The following is a 20,075-nucleotide window of genomic DNA, read 5'->3' as shown; positions in this document are numbered from 1 at the left end:
TTTTTCTGTAATGTACCTATCTCAAAAAAGGCTTAATTAATAACAGTAAGTTTTCACTATTTCTTTAACAACAACGTAAAAGTAAAATTTAAGGCCAGTACTAAAAGTGCCAGAGAGTTGGCCGAGTCTTGGCTATCAGATGAAAACACCATCAACAGACACTTGGACATAAATCCAGCATATGCCAACTTAAGAAGGACATGTACACAATAATTAAACTATACAACCCCCCCCCCCCCCTTGATCATACTGACTTAGTCATATCCACCGGCCCCCCCCACCCCCACCCCACTGAATGTGTTGCTATATATTGCCTTTGATTCTTGTAAGTCTAAGCATTATCCTCTGATGAAGACCCCTGATAGGGGTTGAAAGCTCAGGAATAAAAAAAAAACTATTTTATGATACGTGATTCGTTTTTTCTCCCTTCGTGGATCTCCAGCTGCAAATATGCAAACCGTATCACAGACCTTCTCTTCCATATATATATATATATATATATATATATATATATACATATATACACAGTGGAAAACCAGCCCGGACACCAACACAGACAGACACAGGAAGTCCCGAACACACATGTTTATTCTACAAAGTCCCGCACACAACACAGTACCCCTGCACCAAACACCCTTTCAGAGTCCGGGCCTCTCAATGATCCTTCCTTCACCGCCTCTGGTCCTCTTTCCCGAGCTTTTTATTCTTCCTCCTAACTCCAGCTCATGACTGGAGGAAGGCAGCCTCTTTTATATCCACCCGGAAGTACTCCAGGTGCCCTCTGATGATCTTCCTACGGCACTTCCTAGTGTGGTGGAAGTGCCGCATGAGCACCCGGAAGCACTCCGGGTGTCCCTGGTATTCCTGCCGGGTGTGGTGGAAGTGCTGCCATCCAGGGCTCCTCAATCCTCCGGGCACCCCCTTGTGGTGGCCACGGGCCCAAATAGGGTTGAGCTTCTATGCTCAGTTCCCATGGCCCCCATACAGACCAGGGTGGCTGCCCTCTTGTGGCACAGGGGAAGTATAATCCCTCTCCCGGTCCTTCCAGGCACCCCAGCTGGGCATAAGCCCCCAGCCGACCGCCACATATATATATATTCTTTCATTTCTTGGTGGACAGGACAGACTTTATAGGCCTAAGAATACATATATTCAGTACAGTATGTGTGCATGTTTGTCTCTAAAGATTTCCTTTCATATGTCTTCAATGTCTTCAGCGGAAATAGCATTTAGGAAAGAATGTGGTGTACAGTCATCTTTTTTTTGTGCTCTTTTGAGATTTCATAATTCACTATATTTTTAGTTTAGTTTTAGTGCCCTTTTTAAACTGACTTCATGTCAGAAATAAAGAATCAACAATATGCAATAAAAAAATTTAAGATCATAAAAACAATAAAACACAAAAACAGCAGAAGTGGAAGACCAGCAAAAACTGTCTATAGAAATTATGGAATCATTAGTTTAAGCAGAATTTCAGTATCACTGTTAACAACAAACTTTACTAATTAGAGAAATACAGTGTTTCTTTCAATAGATATTTTCCCATCACAAGCCAATATATGATGGCAGGTATTTAGATACATAGACCTCAAATACTTTGTCTTGCTTGCTTATGTTCTAATATAGCTTACATTAAGAAACTCCATTACCATTTGCATATTTCAGTTGTTTTCTAATTGATAGCCTTCTTTCACATTCACATACACCTTTCATTTATGACTGTTGCGATACTAAATTGCTGTGCACACTTTATTATCTACAAACAATAAACTTTGATTATTCCTTTGATGTTACACAGACTGAAGAGTTTAGTTAATATTTTGTAAATTCCTTTTCTTAATATGAATTAGTGCTTAGAGCCTCTTTTCAGTAAACAATGCTATATAAGGATAAGGTGAAGATATTAGTTTGGTTTAAAAACACTTTTTTCTGAGGATTTCATTAATTTTAAGAATGTGCTATTATCTGTCATAATAGCCTGTCATAGCTCTGCTGGCATACAAATAATAAACTTTCAGGAAGCACACTGTAACTGAAATTCTCTTAAAAAAAAAAAAAAAAAAAAAAAAAAAAAGTTGTAGGTTTAACTTCAAGTTGTAGCTATGGCCTTATTCAGAAGCCTGCATGAGCTTACTTCCTTCACCTGATTTCAAGGCATCAGAAGTGAGTGCCTGACTCAGAATAGCTAGTTCCTATGGAGCAACAAAAATGCACCAGAATGATGAAAAAGACAAACACAATTAAAAATAAACAACAGCAATAAAATTGCCAGACCTGAAAAAGAAAACAATAACTAGTAGCTGAAACGTGTATACCAAGCACTAGTTAAACTTGCCAGTGCCACTCCTAGTTAAGAGAGTTGCAATTGCCAAGGTCATGTCACACCAATGAAGTCATCTTTGACTCTGAGTGCTAGGAAAATGAAGTTTTAGAAAAATGTGCTTAACCAGCTGTTGATCTTACAGTAATTATTTTCAATAGGTGTTCCATTATTTTTCTTGAAATATAACTTTATATTTTTATTACCATCTTTAGCTCATATGTTTATCATTCCATTTTTTGACTGTCTCATTTCAATATAGGGTTACAGGGTATACAACAATATGCATAAGGCAGGAACCAATCTTAGTTGTGGTGCCAAGTATACACAGTGCTTACGCACATAAACTCCCACGTTTCAATTTATGGGGTCAATTGCACAAATTAATGTTTAACTGTATAAAGCACCAATTATGATAAGCACTATCACAGGCTATTTATATAACATCATTTAGTTATGCCTGACAGTTTTATCTCTGATAGCTAGGTGACTTTGTGAAAGACGCACAGGCAGGTTTAAGATTTAACATAGCTCTCATGTAATTTCTGTTGACATAAGTCACTGGATACAAGGATGTGTCTGACAAGTGTTTTTTATAATGTTTCTTAAAATTTGGTATTACAATTTTAAAAGCTGCAGTACCATAATTATAATGCAGATTATAGAACAGCAGAATTGCTACTAGTGCCAGAGCATTGTTGATGACAAAGAATCTTTCCAGAGATATTTAAAGCTTAGCTGAAAATTAAAATGAGTGTGCTTAAAATATTGCTGTTTCTTTCCATACATCCTCCTGTTTTGCATGCATATCATTTTGAGATTTACAACAGCAACAACATTTATATGGCACATTCCCAGATGGAAGTATAGTTCAGAGTGATATAGAAATAGTAGACAAATTACAATAAAAAGAAAAAAACTGTCATGGTTATAGTGACAAAGATCTGAATCTGATCTGATAACATAACCTGTGTTCAAATGGGGTCAAATAGTAAGAGAGAAGAGAATAACAAAAACTCCAGCCAGGACTGATGCTGGAGAAAATAAACCTTAATGGGCCCCAAAGACAAAAGGCTACCCAGCTCTAGTGTTTTAGACATTGACTGTGTAATATGTAATACATATTGCAAAACGTATTATGTTGCACATTATTCACAAGCATATCCTGGATTTTTGTTTCATTTTTTATAAGGGTTATGTCTTTAATGTGGGGTTATTTAAAGTGAAATATAAGTGAAAAACATCTGTTCCTACAGTAATAAGTATATACATAATCAGTATAGAGTAAGGAATGTCAGAGGCATGTATTTAACTTTCCGTAAGCATTGTTCACACATGTTTGGCAATCAGAGGATTATTACTTTAGAAAGAAAGTAGCATAACTAGACTTTCTTGTTAAAATGTTGAACTTCTACCTATGGTGGGTGTAACATCTGCATTGCAATGTAAGCTTTTAATTTCTGATTACCTAGGAAAGTTGATGTTTCTCAAAATCTTGTACGAGTTTTATGTCAGCCTAAGTCAGCAAAGACTTGCTCAGGGTGTTCTAATTGGTCAGGTAACAAGTGAGCATGTAAGCATAAGACAGGGGCTTATCTTAAATGTGGACTGTACAGCATTGTGTCCTGTATTGCCCACACAACACAGGAAACCCACCCACCCCCACAATCCAGACTTCTGAGAGGAACTAAAATTCTCATCAAAGTAAAACCTGAGGGAAATGTACTCAGAAAGCGGGACATAATTTTTTTACAGCTGTTTTGGGCAATACATTATCAGGCTGTGTGTCATGTACCCACAAACTGTTTACTTTTGTGTTTCAGCATGTGAAACAGTTACGTTTTCTTGACTTATCTAATTTCTTAACCAGATGGCTTTTCTTTCCTGGTTTTGCTCACTGAATATCATATCAGCATTCCATGGCACTAAAACAAATTGGTAAAGTTATAAACTAATACAGTAATTTATTGCTATACACAAGTTTTTTAGTCCTTCAGATAATAGAACTGCAACTAGGATTAAACTACTAGAGATTTTCTTTTTTTAATCTTTCAGTCAGTTTAAAGATTATAAGCATCATGCTATCTACCCATAAAAGTGCTACACCATGTTATGAAAACTCACTGTTACATTATTGTATTAAATGGTTTACTCTGTTTACTGCAGCAACTTCCAGATTTATTCAGTCATTTTATTCTGTCCCTTCTTAAATTTCTGTCTACAAATAGTTTATTTCGGGTCATGTCTTAGCCTTTCTAATTAAAGGGTAATAATTTAAAATATCATTCTTACATTGACTAATGTCTAGAGGCGACTTATTAACAATTTTGAATCAATTTCTTCCTTGTATAAACAGGGCCCTTCCCTGATTCAGTGGTCTGAAAAATTATTTAAAATTACCAACAAACCAATGTGTAGCACTTTCAAAATGAAGTCTTCTAACAGTGAAGTTGTGTGAGTTCATAGAATAGCAATGCACTCATATTTCAAACTGCAGTATGTTAAAATGTGATTTTTTGTCAGCATGCACAGCACCAGCTTTAATTCAGTGGATGATGCGGTCGTACTTAAACGTGGGTGAGGATTTAGTCATCAAAATTCACCAAGTATATCTAACATTTACTTGTGTCCTCTCATCCCAGAGACTGGTAAATCTAACAGTTAGGATTATACACAGCTGTTAAGATCTGGTGACTGTTTCCATCAGAATAATATAATTATGACTAGGAATGTACATTATGTCAAATGGAACATTCATATCACCTGGATTGATATCTGTTGGACCAGTAACCGTCATTTATGTTGTTTCATGCGCATCTTGTGATTGTGAATTATGCAAACGTATGTCAATCTTGTAGTTTGTGTCTTGGTTTGGTTTCAATATAATCACCACGTTTAACTACATAATAAAATTGTGCTGTTGTTATTGTTGGAAAAGGAGAAATGGGGTAGCAGTTATTAAGGCCAGTTACAACAGGAAGTAGTCAGTAGTGAGTAACTGCAGACCTGATCTGACTGATTTTTGCATAGTGGAGGGTCCATACAATTTAATAATCCAATACAGGTTATAAACTGAAGTAAATAACTGTCAATCAAATATACATGTTTAAACTTGGTGAGTTTAGATCTTAATTATACAATAACATGTAATGCAGAATTTACTTGGAACTTTATCTGAACCTGGTTCAGTTACAGATGCACAAGTTGTGCAGTGATGTAGAATGTACTTCAAGGAAAACTTAAAAACTATACAGCTGCATCATTATACAAACAAGTTTAAGAAATGAGAGGTTAATGCAGTGACCTGTTCCAGTGCCAAATTTAGAAAATTTCAGTAAGCTTTGCATTTTACTAAAGTGTTGATATCAAGTAATCGTGTGACTTTATGAAGAAAAGATTTTAGAAAACATATACTGTGTGTCTGTATTGTAAGAAAAATGAAAAGACACACACTTCAAAAATAATTGTCTCTGGAGACCTGTAACCTTAACATGAGTCATGAGTACAAAAAATAAAAAAGGTGACATGATTTGTCTGGCACCTAAAATTTCTAAAGTGGTCTGATCTACCAGCAATGTAATGTGAGAATTTTATTTTTAACTCGTTTTTCTTTCCTTCTTTCTTTAGATGCAGCAGCTGTTTTATGAAAACTATGAACCAACCAAAAAGGGTTACATCACAGATCTTCACAACAGCAAGATCCATAAAGCCATTACTCTTCACCCTAATAAAAATCCACCCTACCAGTACCGGCTTCACAGTTATATGCTGAGCCGCAAGATTGCTGAACTCCGCCACCGTACCATACAGCTGCACCGTGAGATTGTTCAAATGGGTAAGTACAGTGGTACGGAGGTACGAAAAGATGATGTGCAGCTGGGAATCCCGCCCTCTTTCATGCGCTTTCATCCGCACCTACGAGAAGACATTCTCGAGTGGGAGTTCTTGACAGGAAAGTACATATATTCTGCGGTTGATGGACAACCTCCCCGAAGAGGTATGGATTTTTCTCAGAAGATTGCTTTAGATGACATTATCATGCAGGTTATGGAAATGATCAATGCTAATGCCAAAACCAGAGGAAGGGTCATTGACTTTAAGGAGATCCAGTATGGTTATCGAAGAGTTAATCCTGTATTTGGAGCAGAATATGTCCTTGACCTGCTTCTATTATACAAGAAGCACAAAGGTAAGGCAATGACCGTGCCAGTAAGAAGACATGCATACTTGCAACAGACATTCAGTAAAATCCAGTTTAAAGAGGAAGATGAGATAGATGCCAAAGAGCTGGCCACACGAATTAACCAAGACACAGGATCCTTATCATTTTTGTCCAATTCTTTAAAGATGCTGGTTCCCTTTAAACTTAGCAGTTCAAACATGGATTTTAAGGAACCCAAAGAGAAGACAATCAACATCTTGGTGCCACTTTCTGGTCGCTATGAAATTTTTGTCAGATTCATGGTAAACTTTGAAAAAACCTGCCTCATCCCAAACCAAAATGTCAAGCTGCTTATACTGCTTTTCAGCACAGATAACAATACTGAAAGGATGAAACAAATTGAACTGATGAGAGAATATCACCATAAGTATCCCAAGGCTGACCTAGAGCTACGACCAGTGTCGGGGCCATTTTCCCGAGCTGTAGCTCTTGAAGTTGGCTCCTCTCACTTTTCTAACGATTCTTTGCTTTTTTACTGTGATGTTGATTTGCTATTTACATCTGATTTCCTGAGGAGATGTCGAAGCAATGCTGTATTAGGCAGCCAAGCTTATTTTCCAATAATTTTTAGTCAGTATGACCCAAAAGTAGTATATCCTGGTAAGGTTCCTAGTGAAAATCATTATGTTTTCACTCCTAAAACTGGACAGTGGAGACACTTTGGGTTTGGAATCACCTGTGTTTACAAACAGGACATGATTCGAGCTGGAGGATTTGATGTTTCAATAAAAGGATGGGGCTTAGAAGATGTGGACCTTTACAACAAATTTGTTCAGCTTGGCATAACGCCATTTAGGAGTACCGATGTTGGTATTGTACATGTTCATCATCCTGTCTTATGTGACCCTAATCTTGATCCAAAACAGTACAAAATGTGCTTGGGATCAAAAGCATCATCATATGGCTCAACACAGCAGCTGGCTGAACTGTGGCTTGAAAAAAACGATCCAAACTTTCGCAAGATTAGCAATAATATTAGTAATAATAATAATAATGGATCAAGAACAGCATAAATAAATTTGATGGGACCAGAGCGATCTGTTTTTTAAATGTGACTTTTTTTTTTTAACTACCTAATTTATTTTTTACATTTTGTTTTAAAACAGAACACGGGAGGATATATTTTGAAGTAATTTTTCTAACGATAAAAAGAACACTTTTCAATAGAAATGAATAAATATACTGTATATCTTGTCACTGAGCCTAAACCATGTACAATTCTGATCAAATTTGAAATCGTGGAATGTAAACCATGAGCAAACAATCACAATGAAATAAATGTCTGTTTATCTTAATTCATCTGATGGATCCTGTGCACCTAATGTGTCATGTAAAGTGACGACGAGCTTGTGCTTCAGTCCAGAAGTATTCTGTGAGCATATCTGATGTTATGTTGATGAGAGTAATTTTTTTTCCTTCATTTTTTTGTTGGAAACTTTAGTGTATACATGTGTTAGCACATGGGTGGTTTGTTTAGCATATTTAAATTGGGAGCTGGTTTATCTTGAACTTCAGAAAATGGTATGGGGATTAAAATTTGTAGTCATGTCTAATGTTCTCAGAAAGTGTTAAAAAAAAATAAAAATGAAAAATAATTGAACAAAACAAATATGGAATGGAGGCAGTCATATTTTTTGTATTAAGCATAGAGTGGCACTGAATAATTTGTCCTTCAAACACTGCATCCTGGACTAGCCTTGGGTACTTTATATTTTTTAGGTGTCCGACAATTTAATTTTTGTAAGATGCCATGTTAAATGTGTATAACATTTTCATCTCTTATAAAACAAGATTGTAATTTAAAAAAAAAAAATCTCATCTGGCCTTTTTATTTTCTGAAATCCATTTTGGTTGATTAAGTTATTAAGTATTCCTTTATTTTGTTTTGATTTATTGGACCACTGGTTTCTGTTTCTTTTTTGTATATTAAAATGATAGCCTAACTTTCCTTTTGTTGTTTTAGACTGCTCTTTTTATTTGGAGAAAATTTGTGTTTAAAAATTATATCCACGGTGGCTTAATTTTTGGGTAATTTTCAAGAATGGTTAACAATAATTAGGTGTTTTTTAATTAAACAACTTTACAAACATAAATGGGAGAACATGCCAATTGACCAGATAAATCATTTCAGTTTCTCTTTTAATTGGGATATATTGCCCTAAATTACAAAGGTACACTGATAACAGTGTTTAGCTCCAGAAATCTGGATTTCAAACACTGTGTAGTTCAGTCTGCACATTCTACTTGTATGTGGATGGGTTTTTCTCCTGTATTTAAAAGATGTGCATGTAGATTATTTGCTGTCTCTAAATTTGTCTAATATTGAGAGAGTGGGGTTATGTGAATACTATGGAATGATGCTCAATAAAGGGCTGCTTCTGTTTTATGTCCATCTACCAATGGGAAATCTCTGGCCCCTTACAACCATGAATTGGATAAAAGTTTCTCAAAATATGTCAAAGGTACTTTCCTGGGTATTTGTATGATGAAAGAGATCGCATATCATTGTCCACTTATTTCTTCTGTCAATGTGTGTGTTTATGCGTGCTTTAATAATCCAGATATGTATAGAAACATGGTTTGAAAAAATGCCTTGTATACCCTTATTCCAGTTAGAGAAACTGGGGTTAACACATGGAGATTTCTCTTCAAGTAACCTAGTTATACAGTCATATATACACCTTAATTGGGTGGCAGTTAGCATTTTGTAGTCGTCGCGTGTCCATTCCACTCTGTTAGCATGCACATGCTTTTGCAGCCATGGATAGAAAATGGTGGAAGCATCTATAAAGATACATTTCCTGAGGAAAGTGCTCATGTGAATGCATTATTCCATCTCCTGTGTGAAATAATGTGCATCAATATTTCAGAAAGCACTGGATTTATGTTGATGAGCTGAATGTACAGTGCTAAGCTCAGCAGCACAATCTCTAGAGACACAGGCTCCATGCTTGTTTTCTGATTCATGGCAGCCATTTATGATTTTAATCTTTCTTTAGTGTATTTTTAGGACATTAGATTGTTTTGTCAAATGAGAACTCCATAAGAGGACTCGCAGATGTAAACAGGGAGTTTTTAAGAAACCAGGTTTCTGCCTTTAACCAGTTTACACAACTCATCTTGGTTTTCTGTGTGCATGTAAATATACTCATGGTCACACCACACTAATTTATTCACAGACATGCAATGCACATCTCAACACTGCTCTCCTCACATAAAAATCTGAAAAGTGCGCTTCCATAGGTGCAGCTCACACAATCAAAAGACATATGAAACAAAAAAATACCACAACTAATGTAGCTGTTTTATGTAACCTATATCCTCCAAGGGAATGAAATCGAAGAATGTTTCCAGAATATCCACAAGATAAAGAAGATAAGGCATATAATTGCTCTGAACTATATGCCAAGGAAGGAATGCAGAGCTCCAAAACCCTCCAGGTTGGTGTGTGTGGTGGGCTAACTCTTAACAAAGATTTTTTTTTCCTTTAAAATGTAATTTTTTTTTATTATTCAGCTATTTCCTTTTATAAGTATTGCCTTAGGGAAAAAAATAAGATTTTATTTTATATTTAAATCGTTTATAGACCTTGTTCTAGTAAGAGAATTGGTACGAAGACTTTATTAAATAATAAGGTACAGTGATTCAGTAGTTCCATGAACATAATATAAATTATTTGTGTTATCTTGAATACCTGTATATTTAGGATTTCATGCATTCTGTTTTTTGGAAGAATGATTGACTCTCTCTCCTGTACTGCTTATTTTCCGTGACATATGAAAATGTGAAGTGGTCACTGTTACATTGTTAACATGCAAATCATAAAGCAACTGCAATATGTTCAGTTAAATTCAGTATTTTCTTATTAGTTCTTATTTAAAAGTAGCAATAAAAAATAAAGAGGAAGAATTCTTTCAGCTAATCTACAAATCACATACCTGGGCATACCTACTGGAAAATATGGGGAAGTGAATTTTAAGATGGAATCCATGAAGCACTTTTTCACACAAAGGGTAAGGTGAATGCTGGACACACAACAGAATCGTGTAGATGAAGCAGAAACCCATGTAACCTTTTAAAAAGTATCTTGGTGCAATGTTGTGACATCTTTGTATTTCATGAACCAAAACACTTTGATGGACTAAATGGCCTGCTCTTGCTTTTTTAAGCATAAGGTTTTTAAAAACTGGAAAGATACTAAAGTAATGGACAACCACAGGTGACACTGAGGCCACAAAAAAGAAGCAGATGTAAAACTGTAACCACTGGACTAACATATCAACTTCCCCCAGAAAGAACTTGTTTTTAGAGGTGTGAGTGGCCACCAGCAATCTAGCCCATCAGCTTTTAATGCACTGAATTGTCTGATTTCATTTGTCAATCTTTTTATGTTTCATATAATATCAGGGGCGGCACGGTGGCAGAGTGGGTAGCACTGCTGCCTCACAGTTAGGAGACCTGGGTTCGCTTCCCGGGTCCTCCCTCTGTAGAGTTTGCATGTTCTCCCCGTGTCTGCATGGGTTTCCTCTGACAGTCCAAAGACATGCAGGTTAGGTGCATTGGCGATTCAAAATTGTCCCAAGTGTTTGCTTGTACACTCTGCGGTGGGCTGGCACCCTGCCCGGGGTTTGTTTCTTGCCTTGTGCCCTGTGTTGGCTGGGATTTGCTCCAGCAGACCCCTGTGACCCTGTAGTTAGGATATAGTGGGTTGGAGGATGGATGGATGATGGATGGATATAATATCAGTGTTAGAATTGGTTCATATCATGTAGTTCTGATGTACATAATACTGAAAAAATGTACACATGTCCATTTATATGATTACAATTTTTAAATGACCATACTTTCATAAGCTGTCATCAAAATTGTTTAATATTTTGATACACTGATCATACCGAATGATTTCTTTTTGTGGTAAGAGAGCTGGAGCAGAGGTTTTAAATTTTCAAATTAGTAATAAGTTGTACAGATCAAACAAGCACCTGTTTACAAAAGCATGTCAATATTCACCTCAGGTCCCCCATCTCAGTATTTAAATGTTTACAGTTTGTAGTGTCTAATCTACACAGGTTAAGGGTAAAATTAATGGATCAAGTCCTTTCCCAATTTGGACATAAACCACTTTGCTACATTTATGTATGTTTATATTCATGTTTTGAGGCAGTATTAGAGCTATTACTAGAGGAAATCCAGAGAAGACGCTGATTCCAGGACTGTAGGGAATGAGCAATAAGAAAATTTAAGGAGCATTTTAAACTTACACAACACCAGCTTAAACAATATTTGACAGAAAATTTGAGTTGATGAAGGTAGTAAGTATCACAGATGCCAGCTGTTGCTTTAAATCAGTGTTTCAACAAGGGCACATAAAAGTGCATTTTGTATTTTGGGTATAGAATTTTCTTACAGAAATATTCTCGGTTATGTACTTTTTTTTGCTGTCAATTTTGTTTTGTATTATAATTAATTAAAAATAATTAATTTTAATGATAATTTGTTTGAATGTAATATTTTAGTATTAGGGTTTTGTACCGTATTAGCCATTATGGATGTAATGAGAAGTCAAGCAAAATGACACCTTATATTGGCTAAACTAAAAAGATTACAATATGCAAGCTTTTGAGGCAACACGGGGCCCCTTCTTTAGGCAAGATTTAATCATGACTGAAAAAGGGGCCCAAGTTTCCTTGAAAGCTCGCATACTGAAATCTTTTTAGTTTAGCCAATAAAAGGTGTCAATTTGCTTGACTTCAATACGTTCTAACATTAAAATGTATGCCTAAAACAAAACAAAAAAAGAGCACAGTTGGTTCATTTGTAGAAACCTGAATGTTTTGTACATCTTACTGAGTCAGCAGCCAGGACACTTCCAAGTTTTTTTTTTTCCTCTGAGTGGGACAGAAGAGCAGGAATTTCCATTGGTTCAGAAGGAATGGCCAGCTAGAAAAACATCAGACCAATCTCATGGATCCATATAAATTACTGAAGCTCTATCAAAAAATTGTGCATGTTTATTATGCGTTTGTGACAAAAGTTGCCAGGTTTGTCTGTGGCTAAATTAAAAGTTTGCATTTTCACTGGACTCAATATTAAAAAATGGATTCCTGATTCAGGATCTGATGGTGCAATGAATGACCCGCAACACGAGAGGCTTGGCCATCATTCAGAGAAGTCATTTCTAGGTTTTTCGGTAACAATAAAGAACCAAACGATAAAGAAATTGTAAAAAATGTATAAGTTAAGTTTAAATAATTTGGCTACATTAGCCCCAAAATTCACTTTTTGGGATCTCATTTAGACTTTTCCCCAAAAACCATGGAACAATGAATGAAGAAGTTCCTTCTGTAGTTTTGTGTGTACAGAAATGTATCCCAAATAGCATCAAAACCAAGCCCCTTTGAATCTCTGTTAGCTTCTTCAGTATATCCATCTTTCAGTGAGCATGCTTAAAATTACTTATAAATGAAGCACTAACCCTCTTATTAGACTGCAATATTTATCTTTTTAGTATTGACATTCTAGATTTCATATACCCTCATTTCATCTAGAGATGCTGCAATTGATCGTCTGCTGATCTAAATCGGTTGATTTTCACTAAAAAAGACTCCATCGGGAAATTGGCCGATCACAAAGACCGATCTTTTCAGTCCCTGCTTTTCTAGGCTTTACGATAATTTAGCTGCAGTACTTCTTTATGCAAGGTATTACAGTAACTGAGCCAGCACATGGCTTTTTTTTACATTTATTTTTGGCATCGAACGTCCTGTAAAGTAAAACAAAGCAAGTCAAGGCTGAGAAAAAGGAATCAGAGAAGTCACCCCATGCAGTTAAACAAATGGCAAGAAAAGCTACTTTAATGAATTCATACCTTTTTATTTTTTCCATTAATTAAAATGGATACCTTCTGAGTTTGGACCACGAGCTTGTTTTAAGTGCCTCAGCTTTTCAACTCTAAAAAGAAAAGATAAAGACTTGAAATTGCTGCTTAGTTAACAATACTCTTGTTCACTTAAAAGCAAAATGTCTTTTACTTATAAACCTGTTAAGCTGGTAGTCTTGTGTCCTCTGGATAAAAACTTAAGAACATTTGATACATTTGTGGCTATTTTAAAGATTTGTACTGTGTTTATTGCGGTGTGTCATATAGTATATAAAAATGTTAGTAAAAAACAAGTACTGCATTATTAAAATGGTAATCCATATTTGTAATTACACATCAAGAATGATAAATGTCTAGCTGGTACACTGAAGAAGAAAAAACACCTGTATAAATATAGTAATGTTTTTAATAAGCCTTGTTTAAGTTAGGTACATTACAAGAAAAAAAATGACAGCTTGTGATTATGAGAAGCTTTTTATTTTCTTTTATGCCACATGCATTATGGATAAATATTTTTTTGCATATTTTATTAGTATGTATTTTATGGAAATTTTATTTATTTTAGTATTTTTATAGTCACTGAGCAATAAGCCCACAGAATTTCATTTTGTTAATAACAATGAACAGTTAACACCTGTGGTCTATGGTTAGTTAAGCAAGTTAATGATTTTTTTTAATATATTGTCAATCATTATATTTTAAGAACACCTTTTTCACCAAACACTACAGCAAGATGTTTTCAAAGCAAACATGAATATAACACTTACAAGGCTTTTCAAAAAAAGTCTTAGATTATATGATTCTAATTTTGTTTGTTCTTGTTTTATTTATTTTAATAATGCATGCTGTCATTATTCACTTATTCATATTCTCTGTACTTTATTTGAATAAGAACATCTCTGTTCTGATGTTGTGGTCTTTTGGTAAGGGTGCTGTATTAGAAGAGCTTTGTGCAACTCTTGATTTTAATGCAGACACTCACTAATCTACAAAATAGTTAATTTCCACCTTTAGTCAGCAAAATCAAATCACATTTGTAAATAAATATACTATATTCTGAATGCTTTCAGAGCGTAAGGACTACCTAAAGCTTTATTTAGCTTTTCATCAAATTTTGTTCTGTACTGTCATGCCCTCAAGAATCCAATTAGAAATATACTGTAAATTAACATCCAAATACCAAATGAGGCCAAAGTAAATCACAATAAACCACAGTAGGTGGCATTTTGCAAATAATTTATCTGCATACTTCTTACACTGTATTTTGCAGAATGTTCGCATGCTGTGCATCTCTTTGTTGATATGCATACATAAAACATAATGAGAAAGAAAAAATTGCAGGCCCAGCCACTTGCTCATAAAATGTACCCAAAATCGACAGCTTCTTACTCTGAGAGACTTTCAGAAAGTAAGCCTGTAATTTCCAGTGCTGTTAAAATCTGATTGTAGATTTAGAACCAGATGTAATCAGTAGAGTTCAACGTGGTGCATTGGGTTTCTTTGCAGCAGTAATTCTGTCATTGAAAATACCCTTAGAAAAAAGTGCAGGCCATTTAAAATCCAAGGCTACAAAATGCTTGCCTAGTTTCTTTCCTCAGTGCAAAAATGATTAAGCCAGATGACATTTGTTGTGGAAGAGTGCATGCTTTTGTTGATAATTCAAGGAACAGACCAAAAAGTTGTGGCAACATACTGTACAGGCTCATACCATAGAGCCTTCTTAAAACCAATATAGAGTTGTGTTGGGCCAGAGCCTGTATAGTGGTTAAGGCTTTGGACTTTAGACCCTGAAGATGTGGGTTTACATCCTACATGACCATGAGCAAATCTCTTCACTTGCATTTGTTCCAATTGAGAAAAAAAATGTAACCAATCGTATTTCAAATGTTGTAAGTTGCTTTGCATAAGAGGTTTCTGCCAAATAAGAAATAGGAGTATCAACCCACAAGGCAAACTGCTTTCAATCAACGAAACATGCTACCATCTTATTCTCAGCTTATTTACCAAAGTTATTTCTATGGCCTGACTCAATATGCCTTTTGTTTGTGGCTATTAGGAAAATTTTGATATCCCAAGAGGGTAACATAGAACAGCAGCCCTGACCTGCTACAGTAATGCTTAACTTTGGGATAAGTACCATACAAAGGAGCAGTTGTGGGGCAGTTGTGAATTTTGTTGGCTGCAGTTTAAAAGAAATTGTGCATCATCTGTTTTGCATTCATTTACAAATATAACTTAAAACCTCAAACTAATTGTCAAGCAGGAAGAAAAAGAAACACCAAATGACCTCTAAAAGTGAAATTACTTCCTTTCTTAGACAGCTTTATTTATATATGTATTTTTCTGCTGCAACCTTTGAACCTTTGACCTGTACCATTCTCATTTTACCAATTTGTAACTTTGCTTCCAGAGGTTTCCACTGACCCTCAGCAGGACGGTGGGCTAGCACTGTTATTAACGATTGCTCAATTGCATCACTCATACATAACTAACGCTAAGAAGTCCTTAGACCTCCTACTGTAGAAACAGGATATGTTTTTTCCAAGAACACTGCTCTGACATTATCCTCCAAGTATTTACTGTCTTTAAAACCTTACTCATTTGTTATAGTGTTCAGCATGCCACTTTTCCTATTTTCACTCTACATAACGAAAGAAATGGGAATCGTCAAATTCATTTTAACAGTAGTTATTGTCTTGGATAAATAATTACACTGTAAAAGAAAAAACTACGCTAAGTATGTAATCTGGAAAGAAGGATGATGAGGGGAGGCATGATGAGGATGATGAAAGTCCTGGTGATTACAAAATAGTCAGCTGTTAAAAGTTCAAAAGGAGCCACCAGATAGTGTATCAAAGAAACAGGAGATTTAAATCAGGCAAAATGGTATGACGTAATTGTGGAGAGGATGGCAAACCTCTGAAGTTTAATCAGAAAAGATGAGAGGAACAGTTTAACCAGGGCAGGAAGTGACTGGCAAGAGTATTTAACAAGAGAGAAAAACATATGGCTAGCGTCTTTGTAGCACTTCTTGGATAAAACATTTAAAAAATTTTTTATGGCCGTCTGTGTTTCTTATTCTGTCACTAACTGGTAGTCGGTTATGAACTGTAAAAACTAGTTAAAAAAATTACTATATTTTACTATACCCTTTGTACACTACATGATAGCAGGTAAGCCCAACAGAACTGATGGAATGAAAGGTGATATTCTTTTCTGTAATTAAAATGATCACCAAGTAATGTAGTTTGTTTCCTGGGTCATCAGGAGGTACCTAGTACACAATTTAGTGAAAGCCAGTTCTGTATTCAAATCCAGAATGTTCTAGAGTTGGCACAGAAATGTGCGCAAAATATAATTTAATAGTTCATGCCCAGTGCCCACTGAGCACCTCCTCAGCAGTTTTCGGTTTCTTGTACTGAATGGAGATTTATACTCTGTTTACATCTGTCAGGTGAGTGACAATGGGTTTTACTATAACTAAACATTGTCAAACCTCAATTCAGGCTGTGGGGTGCTGGTACCTGTTCCTGAAGCACTGTGCTAAGGGCAGGAAATGGGTAGGATACCAGTCCCTCGCCGGGCTCATTTGTAACACACCCAGAAACCAATCTTAAATCAACCTAAACAGCTTTGTCTTTCTGAATGTGGAGTAAAGAACTCCATTCAGATGTGCTGTACTTTCCATAGTTGACTTATGAAATGTAAATATTTTAAGAAGTTCTTTCTATTTGAGCAAAGGTAGTTAAAATGTGAGATTTCTTTCTCTGGCACAGTTCCTTTATTTGTTTTCCACCTGTGTTGATGGCACATGGAACCTGATAAAAAGTGTCTTTACAAGCCCTGTATATGTGTCTGCAATTTGGAAGCAGCCTTTTTGCTACTCACCACAAGGATACAGAACATCTGTTCTTCTAAATCAGCAGCTGTCTTTCATAATAAAAGCTTAGGTGGTAAATGACTTGTGAAGGCCCAGAGCCTGCTTCATTTGTTTGATTTTTGGCTTCAATTTATTATTTTACTAGCTTTTGAACTTCACATGCCCCTTGTATATAGTACATGGATGGTACTTGGTAACACACTAGTGTTTTCTTTTGGAGGTCTATTTATTTTTCCAAGAATTCAAACCTTAACACTGATTAGCGCAAGTCACTGGGGACCTCAGTACACTGATCCATAATTTCCTTTTGGTGCTAAAAATATTTTAAAGATAAAGATACTTACACAAATACACCCATACAAACTACCAGTTCCAATGTGTGCTTGTCCAAAATTCTTGAAATTACACTCACTCTGCAGTGAAAGCCAAAATGTTCATTTATTGAATTTCAAATTTACATTGAAATTGGAATGCTGCCATGTAGAAGGTAAAACTTAACAGATCCATTCATATCTCTCAAGGTGGGGGAGAACTGCACAGCATTGTAAGACAAGGCAACAAACAGAACCAGGAGCGGCTAACCTGTCCTTAGACAGCAAGAAGGGAAATGCTGTGAAGTATAATGGGGGTGGGGGAGTGGTCCAGAAAATTAAAAATATACACAAATTAAATATCCTAACTTCTTGTGTTTATTGAGGCATGATACTGCCAGACATTTTCCAAAGTTGCACTTCTTGTATAGTAAGTGCAGAATTCGATTTAATTTTTATAATTCTTAATCTAATTCAATGGAGGAATGCATGGCTATCCTTGCTCAAGGCAGATACTAGGAAGCTAAAAAGAGATCATCTTGGATGGAACACATCATTGTTTGCCATCTTCATCAGTTATACTTTAAGAAGTGATCTCTCTGCATGAACCAATAGGTTTAAGTTCAGTGAATTCATCATCTGCAAAAAAAAAAAAAAAAAAAATTACAAATAATTGAATGACAAAAATGTCACATAAGGCAGTGTTTCTCAACCACTCGGTCACAAGTTGCTTCTTTATATCGGTAGTGGCTTGCACTGTGTTGCTACTCTGCCACAATTGTGCTTGATCCAACCCCCCACCCCCTGCTTTAATTCAACAAGGGGGGGGGACTCCCCTGGTCCCCAATACCTCCGGTTGAGGCCACAAAGGCACCTAAATGGAAAATAATTGATTGCACCACTAAAAAGGATGAAAACGACCAATATAAGGTAATACTCAAACATTCGCTGACTTTAGTGTCACAGTGAGTTGGAGTCCATCCAAAATCTGTGCATACAAAGCATAAAACGGACTTGGATAAGGCACCAGTACCCTCAGAGCCCATTTATGCGCATCCACACTCAAGCGGGATCAATTTACAATTGCCAATTATTCTATTATGCATATCGGTAGAGTGGTGAAATGGCATACAAGTACCGTATATACTCGTGTATAAGTTGGGTCTTGAAACCTAAAACGTCGATCATAAAATCAGACCCTGCGGTGGGTTGGCACCCTGCCCAGGATTGTTTCCTGCCTTGTGCCCTGTGTTGGCTGGGATTGGCTCCAGCAGACCCCCGTGACCCTGTGTTCGGATTCAGCGGGTTGGAAAATGGATGGATAAAATCAGACCCCGACTTGTATGCTCGTTCAAAAATGCAACACTTTTTTTTTTTTTTTTTTTTTACATCTTCATGCTTCCTTCAATCTCGCATTAGTTTCTCAGACACATTGACTTTTGTTGCAGCAGCGCAGTTACAATTTCTTTTGCCACTTCAATGACTTTTACTTTAAAACCAGCTTCATATTTCCTTCTTATCAAACACTCCATCGTAGATAAGGGATGCTCTTACGATTAAGGTGTATGAGGGTGTGAGATACAACAAAAACAAAACAGTGCCAACGTCGATTCGGAATAATTTGGGTATTACCGTGTGGTGACGTAGGCACAATACATAGAAAAAAAAAAGGTTGTGTGCTCCACGGTTACTCTTTCAGGTGGGCGTTAGTGTATCATAATCTCTTGGACCAATAGCATGACTTTTCTGCATTCGACTTATGCGACCAACATTATAAAATACCGGAAATTATACGGTAATATCAAGCCCCGATACAGTGGTGTGAAAAACTATTTGCCCCCTTCCTGATTTCTTATTCTTTTGCATGTTTGTCACACAAAATGTTTCTGATCATCAAACACATTTAACCATTAGTCAAATATAACACAAGTAAACACAAAATGCAGTTTTTAAATGATGATGTTTATTATTTAGGGAGAAAAAAAATCCAAACCTACATGGCCCTGTGTGAAAAAGTAATTGCCCCCTTGTTAAAAAATAACCTAACTGTGGTGTATCACACCTGAGTTCAATTTCCGTAGCCACCCCCAGGCCTGATTACTGCCACACCTGTTTCAATCAAGAAATCACTGAAATAGGAGCTGCCTGACACAGAGAAGTAGACCAAAAGCACCTCAAAAGCTAGACATCATGCCAAGATCCAAAGAAATTCAGGAACAAATGAGAACAGAAGTAATTGAGATCTATCAGTCTGGTAAAGGTTATAAAGCCATTTCTAAAGCTTTGGGACTCCAGCGAACCACAGTGAGAGCCATTATCCACAAATGGCAAAAACATGGAACAGTGGTGAACCTTCCCAGGAGTGGCCGGCCAACCAAAATTACCCCAAGAGCGCAGAGACGACTCATCCAAGAGGTCACAAAAGACCCCAGGACAACGTCTAAAGAACTGCAGGCCTCACT

At 36.2% G+C, this 20,075-nt stretch overlaps 1 protein-coding gene and 1 long non-coding RNA gene across 5 annotated transcripts in view; one reads left to right on the top strand and one right to left on the bottom strand.

Moving 5' to 3' along the window:
• chsy1 (chondroitin sulfate synthase 1) overlaps positions 1 to 8,490 on the top strand; it is a 122,570-nt gene extending 114,080 nt beyond the window's left edge. The window contains exon 3 of the mRNA XM_028822549.2: positions 5,948 to 8,490. Within this exon, the coding sequence (XP_028678382.1) occupies positions 5,948 to 7,555 (1,608 nt within the window). The 3' untranslated portion in view covers positions 7,556 to 8,490. The remainder of the gene's footprint in view (positions 1 to 5,947) is intronic.
• The window catches only part of LOC114667298 (uncharacterized), a 189,223-nt gene that overhangs the window by 131,437 nt on the left and 37,711 nt on the right, over positions 1 to 20,075 (bottom strand). For all 4 annotated transcript variants that reach the window (XR_003718723.2, XR_003718722.2, XR_007933762.1 and 1 more), the window contains one exon: positions 13,411 to 13,493. This is a non-coding gene — a long non-coding RNA (uncharacterized LOC114667298). The remainder of the gene's footprint in view (positions 1 to 13,410; positions 13,494 to 20,075) is intronic.

The sequence above is a fragment of the Erpetoichthys calabaricus genome, chromosome 17, assembly GCF_900747795.2.
Source record: "Erpetoichthys calabaricus chromosome 17, fErpCal1.3, whole genome shotgun sequence".
Lineage (NCBI taxonomy): Eukaryota > Metazoa > Chordata > Cladistia > Polypteriformes > Polypteridae > Erpetoichthys > Erpetoichthys calabaricus.
The sequence above is the reverse complement of the archived record's forward strand: the minus strand, read 5'-3'. Positions and strand labels throughout refer to the sequence as shown.